Raw genomic sequence first — 9,095 nt, forward strand, 5'->3', positions numbered from 1 at the left:
GTTCTTAGTCTGTTTGGTCTGTTCTGGTCTATTCATGCTATGTGTAGTCGATTCTGGTCGCCAGTGCTCCCCCTCGCGCGCACGAGTGCCACCCCGCGCGCGCCCATCTGTGAGACTGGTTCGAAGTTTTACAAAAAAAAAAAAACATCATCATAAAAATTTGGGCAGCATTTCCCCATAAATATAAGCTTCCGCAAAGCCATAATAACCTGCTGAATACATTTTACAATATGTTGAATATAATAAGTGTAAATACATTGTAACGCCAAAATTTATAAATCATGAGTACATCGGTGCGTTTTTACATTTCTTCTGATAGTGTCCATATTGCCCACACCTAGCACATCGATTCTGTCTTCGTGTGAACTCACCTATGCTGGGAATGCGTTTTTGCTTTGGCCTACCCCTCTTTGGTACAACTCGCGGTGGAAGAAGGTGAACTTCCTTTACGTGATTCGGAATATCCCATTGCGAAGTATCCGGCACAGGATAGATTGTCTCAGCATACGCAAGAGCCCAAACTTCTGTCCTGTAGTATTTTGAGCATAAATCATAGAGTGACATTCTTGCTTCTCTACAACATGATATTGCATGCTCGCATGGTATCTGCTCAAGGTCGAACACACGACAAGTGCAACTCCTCGCTTCAATGTTGACAATTGCAGTGGCCTCTCCACCTGTCACTTGGAAGTCAACAGTATTAAGTCTTGTGGCCGTTAGAAATCCTGCTTTGTTGTGCCTCTCAGGAAGAGTTTTTTCCACACTTGGCATTAATAATGTTTTAGTTTTAGAAGCTTCTACCCTCTTGTTATTAAACCACTCTGACATCTTCGCTTGTATAAAATTAAAGAAGGCAATGACAGGGTAATCTCGAACATCTTTGAGCATTGCATTAACTGACTCAGACATGTTTGTGGTCATAATATTATATCGATTTCCTTTAAAATGAGCACGATACCACATTTCAAAACGAACTTGCTCCTGTAGGTATCTAGCAATACTGGGATATCTTGCAGACAACTCATCAAACAAGACAGAAAACTCGTCAATGCGGTAGGCCTCAGCGGTTTTAAAGAACAATGGCAGAACACCACTACATCTAAAATTACTCTTGATGTTTTGAGACACATACCATGTGCAACAACCGTGATGTGCTAATGTATAAATTGTAGACAATGCATTACTTATGCTTTGATTCCTATCAGAAATAAAAATTAATTCCTCAAAATCAGTGACAACTTCCTTTAAGTTCGAGAAGAACCATGTCCAGGATGTATCATTCTCTGAGTCTACAATGGCCCATGCGATGGGATAACAATGACGTTCATTATCCTGTGCAGTGGCAACTAACAACGTACCTCTGAATTTTCCCTTCAACCACGTTCCATCAACACTGATAACTTTTCTCATGCAACCAAAACCTCGTATACAAGGTCCATATGCTAGGAAAAGATAGATAAAACGGTTATGTTCATCAAAATAAATATTGGTGATACTGTCGTGATTAGTAAGAGACACCATATGAAAGTATGATGGGAGCTTAGTGAAGCTTACTTCGGCCGTACCTCTTACAAGTTGAAGTGCATACTCACGAGCCTTCCATCCTTTGTAATAATTGAAGTCCGTCCCGAATTCGTCATGAGCATATTTCTGAATTGATTTGGGAACCGGACCCTGTTTGACGCCTATAAATTGGTTTTTCATGCAACTTCCAATAACGGAGTACGTTGCTTGCCTATGCTTCGCCGAACGCTTTTCTAATGAGCAAGAGTGAACACCATTATAGTTGCGGATTACAAACATGTTCGATAGTCTCAGTTTGCAGGCTCGGATACACCACACACATTTCGGATCCACATACTCTACTACAAGCATGTCTTTATTTGATTTTGTTGTTCGAAACTCAAACTTCCCCTTCAAAGCTATTAAATGCAGCTTTTCCTTCAAATCATTATTACTTGTAAAGTACTGACCAACTTCTAAACTAGATCCGTCATTGAAGGTAGATCCATGAGATTATCCAAACTCAGTTTGGTTGATACAAACTAAAGGACCAGCAACTTCTACTTCGTTTAAAATGGCAAGTGGTTGTGGCTCTAGCTATGGCTGTGACTCTGATTGTGGTTGTGACTGTGGTGGAATATCATTATGAGTCGAAAACTCATTTGTAGATACATTACCCATAAAATCACGATCAAAAAAATCATCATGCAAAGGATTTCTCCTAATTTTGACTCCATCAATATGTTCTTCTGGATTCATAAACTTCCGATCCACTATCACGTGTAGCGGTACCTCGTGGGCTATATCCCTGAAGAATAACAAATCATCATTGTCTTTTATTACAACGGGCAACGATTTCTGTTTCAAATTCGGTACCCACGATAACTACAAAGAATGTTTTTGTCCATCAATTCCACATTTTCTACAAATCTTATCAACGAAGGTTTCGAGAGTATCATTCTCATCCATATATATGCCAATTAAATTACAATCTGTATGCCACACCTAACAATTTTTAGTCTCATCCCATTTTCCTCCAATGTCAAAAAAAATCCTCCACTGAGCCATTATTTAGATTTTAAAACTGCAAAAATTTAATCAAGATAATAATATGTCATTAAACCAAACCAAATATCCCACGAACAGACTAAGAACATACCATATAATGAGAACAGACAAAGAACATACCATAAAATAAGAACAACCCAAGAACAGACTAAGAACCGACTACGCAATAAGAACAGACTAAAAACTGACTGTGCAATAAGAACATACCAACAGACCATGAACAGACTAAGAACTGACCGTGCAATAAGAACAGACCAATAACAGACCACAAACCGACCATGTTATAAGAACATACTAAGAACAGACCACGAACCGACCATGTAATGAGAACAGATGTCACGCCCCCCAAACGGGGTGGGTGACGTGGAGCTCGATTAGGGATTAATAAAGCAGATTCCCAGACCGGGCCCCACACTTAACTGCATTAAAATATAACTGAATTACATAATCCAGGAGCCTCTATCCAGGAGCCTCTGACACACAGGGCTCCACCCAACAAGACATACAGTATCGTACATACATGCTCATGTAATTAATCATTACAACAGACATCAACCACAGTCTAGTAAATTCAATATTAAATAGGTTTACATAATTTCTCAAATTCCTTACATTTGTTCAAGAGGATAAACTCAATCCTCACTTGATCCAACAGTAGCAACTCCAGCTACCCTGCACCGCTCCTCGAGTCTCCTGGGAGGGGTTTAACATTTAAAACATAAAACGTGAGCGAAAGGCCCAGTAGGATATAATTTGAAATATTTAAAATAAATGAGCGCATAAATAAATAATTGAATACATAAATAAAATAAGACATTCAGTCCCGACAGAACAGCCGGAACCTCACATCCTTTTTCTCAAAGGAAATATAACTGAAAACAACCATGTTACAGGCTTCAGCAAGTAATTAGTACAAATTACTTACCTAACCAAGTGCCTCACCTACCCGGACCGAGTTTCGGGTTCTGCCCACGAGGATGCACTCTCCGCATCCTATCTAGGCTTACAGCAATAGACTCTATTACCAGTTCACAAGATCTCTTTGCTTAAGAAATCATTCATTAACATTTTGAAATCGTTAATACGACCCCACGAACTACTCAAGCTGCGGGCCCCATGACTGGACAAACCATGAGGTTCCATGACTAAACAAGCCATGGTTTTCAAAGCATTTTCTTTCACAAATCAATCCCTTTCTTTAAAACATTTTCAAGGCCAAAATCCTTTTTGAAAACAGGCTCACAAGGAAAAGGGATAGAAATCCTACCTCGCACAATCAAACCTGGGACTAGCGTTGCCTTTTCCGGCTTCCGCTTCCTCAAGCCCCTTCAGTCTGAATCCTCAGCGATCACTGATACAAGATAACACTTTAGGATCAATTCTCATTCCTAAAGAAATCCAATCTCACTTATGTACCCAGATTTTCAATTAGTGTGCCCTAATCCATTTTCATGTTTCAAATTCCATTCCAAGGGTTTTAATATCAAATCAGGGATTAAAGATGTTAATCCTTTCATCCCAAGTCCCCAAATGAAGCTAATTTGGGTTCTCCCCGAAAACAGGGGTCAAAACAACACTTTTCAGGCCAAACAGGGTCAAACCCGTGTCCACCGGTCAACCGGTGACAGAGCAGTACAACACTACCGGTCGACCAGTAAGGTGCACACCGGTCGACCGGCCAGCCTGCAATCCGGTCGACGAAGCTCGCGGAAATCAGTCTAAAAACCTGCAAATCTAGTCCCAAATCCAAATATTTCAAAGGGAAACCACTAGATCCGGGTTCTAGGTCCTAAAACAAGTCCAAAGAACCCAAGATCTCCAATTTCTACTCTAGTTTTACTCAAAATCATCAAAAATCCGGTTTAAACCAAAATAAGTTTTCAAATCCGAAAAACATAGATTCAAGAGAGGTTCTTTCAGTAATCTTACCTCGAATCCTTCTCTTGACGTTGAAAACTCTTTGAAATCACTCTTGGTTCGAATCCGGTTTTGATTTGAGACACAAATGGGAGAGAGAGAGAGGGAGAGAGAGAGCACGGAAGAGAGAGAGAGAGAGTGAATGCACGGGAAGGAAGAGAAAAGGAAAAGAAAAAGAAGAAAAGGAAAGAAAAAACATATGCCAAAATATTTAAAATGACAGTCCAGAAATGCGCCCATACACACTTCCGGTTTAAAAATAAAATTACTCAGAATATTTAAATACCTTGGAATGATTTAAATTTACACATGTCAGAAACATTTATTTATTAATAATCAATTAATAAATTCAGATTAGGCACACTAATAATCTCAATTACCTTAATTAATCTCAATTAATTCTTCAGGGTGTTACAACAGACTAAGAACTGACTATGTTATAAGAACAGACCACGAACCGACCATGTTATAAGAACATACCATGAACAGACCACAAACCGACCATGTATAAGAACAGACCAAGAACCGACCATGTATAAGAACAGACTAAGAACAGACCACGAACCGACCTAGAACAAACCTTTTTTTTTCTAAACCCAGCAGATCGTCATCATATCAGACAATGTAAACTGGTCTTTTAACATGTAAAATTATTATTTTAATGGATTTTTAACATTTTTAACTACATTCTCATCTTAAAAACATATGAACAACAACGAAAAACACCATGAGAGATATAGAAAATGAAAGACTTACTTAGTAGCTGATTAACGCCCAAAAGTGATATTCACAAGCGGTCAATTGTAGCACAGAAGGGCGGTCGTATCCTCAGAGAGATAAGAAAATAACAAGAATGATTAACAGAATAAGAGCGTTAGAGAAAAGTGAATTAAAGAAAAATGATAGTTTTTGAGATTTTTGTTGCAAATAAACTAAAAAGGAGAAAACCTGTATGAAGAAAACGGTAAGGTGTCGAGAATCCCTAATGCTTCGTTCACCAATTCAAGTTTTGATTCACAAAATAAAATAATTGAATAAATTATATCTTTATGTTGGCTCAGAAAATATTATTATTACAAGTTATCTAAAATCGACAATATATCAATCTGACAATATTACAGTAAAAGACAATTTATAAAATAATTTGAATAACAAAACATTGTGTGACATAATTACATAAGAAAAGCGTGACTGAACTTATATAAAAATTGGCACACAATATTTTGAAAAGTAATAGAAAAATAGATGAGATTTAATTTATTCAGATGTTAAACTTTACAACACAAGGAATCAAAACCCCAAATTGGGTCGCTCAACAGAAGTTCATCTTTAACCTCACCAAGAAAGCTCTAGCCTATCTTGCAAAACATTCTCACAAGTTCTAAAGAGAAAATATGAGACTGACAGCAAGATGACAGAAAACTGAATATTAAAAGCTCCCCAAAACCTTAGGCCAACCCCTCTATTTATAGTGTTCAGAGGTTGCGTGTCAAATAAGGAAATAAATTATAAAACTAGAAAATTACAAAAGAAAAGGAAACAAAATAAAATTACACAAAAATTAGGAGAAATCATATATTTGATTTGGGAAGAAATCTGGAAATTTGCTCTGATTTTTGGGGAAGGAATTCGGATTTAGCGCCAAGGGGACACGTGTCGCAACGTGATTGGAAGTGAGGAGGAAAAACGCCACGTGTCGCGGGCGGATTGGGCAAACGGAGTTGGCGATGGTCAGACAAGGGACAAGGTTGACAGCTGGCGCGGCTTCATTGGGGAATCAGACTTGCATTGCAGACGCGGGACCCACGCGGGAGAAACAGAAACGCGCTGGAGAACGCGCGTGCGTGGGACGCGCTCCCTGAGGTACCGCGTGCTGTTGACGCGCGAGGCGCACGATGGTGGGAGAAACGGGCGCGAATTTCCGCGCTGACTATGCAGTGGCTTGGCTCGGCTCGGCTGAAGCAGCTCTCCCTCTGGCTCGTGTGGCTCGGCTGAAAGGCTTAAAAATATGGCTTTCATGGCTTCTTTTTGTGTAGCTTTTTACACTGCTTTCATCAGTTTATAATTAAGCAAAAACTAGACAAATTCCAATTAAAAATATTATGAATAAAAATAATGGAATTGCTTAATTAAAGCGTAAATATTTTAATATTATATAAATCAAAAGCAGTATTTAGGGTGCATTTTCATGCACTAATCACAACCCCCAACCAGCTTATTACTAGTCTCTAGCAATCCAAGCGTAAGAGAAATCATGTCACAAAGAAAATCTAAGTCTCAACTCGCTTAGTCACCTGAGTATTTCAAACACACTGTTAGCAAGAAGTGAAAAGATACTATCAAGATTATTTCAGTCATAACTCCAAAGTCGTGTGTGTGTGCTCCAAACCGTAACCTTCTTACCACTGACCATAACACATGCAGCTTTGAAAATTCACCAAGTAAAAGTCTCAACTCCATTGAGCTCACGGGTGTCAGAAATATTTGAGTGTAAACGTTTTCTCTCATGGAGTTGGAAGCGGAACAATCAACGCTTAGTGTGAGGAATGTCAAATTTAGGACAAACAGTCAAACGAACATTGACCAAAAGATAGGTTAATCAACTACTAGAACATTCCACCATTCTTACCACAAACTAGCTTTTGGGATTTCATTTGGGTCAAACATAAATTTACAGAAACGATCAAAGAGCCAAAAATGCATAGAATAATAAACTACTCTTTTTTTCTTTGTTTTTTTTTTTTTTTGGCAAGAGACAACCTGAAATGAATGTAGAAAGGTGTTCTTTTAACAAACGACTATATATCGTCGAATGTGATAACACCAAACTATAGGATCTGTGAAATGTTGCTCTTGCTCAGTTTTTTTTAATAGAAAAATAAGCAATAAGGCTCTATTACATAAGATCATTCCTATCTAACCCAAAATTCATCCTTCAAGCATATGCACCAAGCATACCACTAATCATGTAATGATGTTCTAACAGTGATTTTACCAGCTCAAAAAGGTCAATGAAAGTTCAAAAGTCATTTTCTCTACTCTCTTGACTCACCAAAAATCAAGCACTTAAACTCGAGAATTTTCTCGACTGACATGCATTAACATCCATCTTACCACAAGGTTTAGCATGTGCAAAAAGAAACACTGGAAGTCATTTCTTAGTAATCAAGACAGCGAAAATCGACTCAAACCAAACATTTTGAAATCATACTCAGACAACTTTGCAAAAATTTTAACCCAAATATCAACGTGACAAAAATCACTCTTACGCATGAATATGCTCACCACCCTCAACCAAAATCAGACAGTGTCCTCAGTGTCAAAAATTATGAAAAATAGAGAAAAAAGACACATGGATGATGAGCATTCCACTTATGAGCACAGCCTGAGCTTCCTGATATGATTCTTCAAAAACACACACATAAAAAAAATGTAAAGAAACGAAGAAAATAGAAAATAAAAATATGATACAGGAGATGTGAGTAAACTACTCAGGACTGGTAAACGGGGTCGTCGAGAATGATCTCTTTAACATGGTTCACCCGCTCTAAGTAATTTTTCAGACACTGGCCATTTACTTTAAGGATTCTCCCATCAGTTGGGTCTTCAACCTCGACAGCACCATTGGGGAAAACGCGTTTCACTACGAACGGGCCAGTCCACCGCGACCTCAACTTACCGGGGTGGAAATGCAAACGGGAATCATAGAGATGAACCCACTGATTCGGCTCGAAATTCTTCCTCAGGATCTGCTTATCATGAGCCGCTTTCACTTTTGCCTTGTAGATCCTGGAATTATCATAGGCATCGTTCCTTAACTCCTCGATTTCAGAAAGCTGGAGCTTCCAATTGACACCTGCAGCACTGAGATCGAATAAGCCTTATGTTTGAGCTCTACAGGTAGATGACAGGCTTTTCCAAAGATAAGCCTGTAGGGAGACATCCCAAGTTGGGTTTTGTAAGCAGTGCGGTATGCCCAAAGTGCGTCTGGAAGGCGTAGAGACCAATCCTTGCGATCGGGATTAACCGTCTTTTCTAGAATTTGCTTAATCTCCTTATTGGCCAACTCAGCTTGGCCATTTGTCTGTGGGTGATAGGCAGTTGAAACTTTATGAACCACACCGTACTTGCGCATCAGAGCCTCAAAAGAACGGTTGCAGAAATGTGTGCCTTGATCACTGATGATGGCACGCGGCGTTCCAAATCGAGATAACACATTTTCCTTTAAGAACTTTACAACAGTAGTGTTATCGTTGTTCCGGCACGCCACGGCTTCTACCCACTTAGACACGTAATCCACAGCGAGGAGTATGTAGAGGAATCCATAAGAAGGTGGAAATGGTCCCATAAAATCTATCCCCCAGCAATCGAATATTTCCATTACGAGAATCGGGTTCAAGGGCATCATATGGCGACGGGACAAAGCACCTAGCTTTGGCACCTCTCACAGGAACGGCAGAAGTCATTGGTGTCCTTGAATAAAGTAGGCCAATAGAGACCACACTGCAAGATTTTTGCGGCGGTCTTATTCATAGAAAAATGACTGCCACATGCATCGTTGTGGCAAAAGTTCAGGACACTAGACACTTCATCATCCGGGATGCATC

At 39.2% G+C, this 9,095-nt stretch overlaps 1 protein-coding gene across 1 annotated transcript; it reads right to left on the minus strand.

The window, feature by feature from the left end:
* Positions 1-279: 279 nt before the first annotated feature.
* Positions 280-1,803, minus strand: LOC112090890. Its single transcript, XM_024163208.1, has one exon. It carries the CDS (start codon positions 1,801-1,803, stop codon positions 280-282), a length of 1,524 nt encoding a protein of 507 aa, XP_024018976.1.
* Positions 1,804-9,095: the final 7,292 nt, after the last annotated feature.

Source organism: Morus notabilis, unplaced genomic scaffold (genome assembly GCF_000414095.1).
Source record: "Morus notabilis unplaced genomic scaffold, ASM41409v2 Scaffold98, whole genome shotgun sequence".
In the NCBI taxonomy this organism is placed as follows: domain Eukaryota; kingdom Viridiplantae; phylum Streptophyta; class Magnoliopsida; order Rosales; family Moraceae; genus Morus; species Morus notabilis.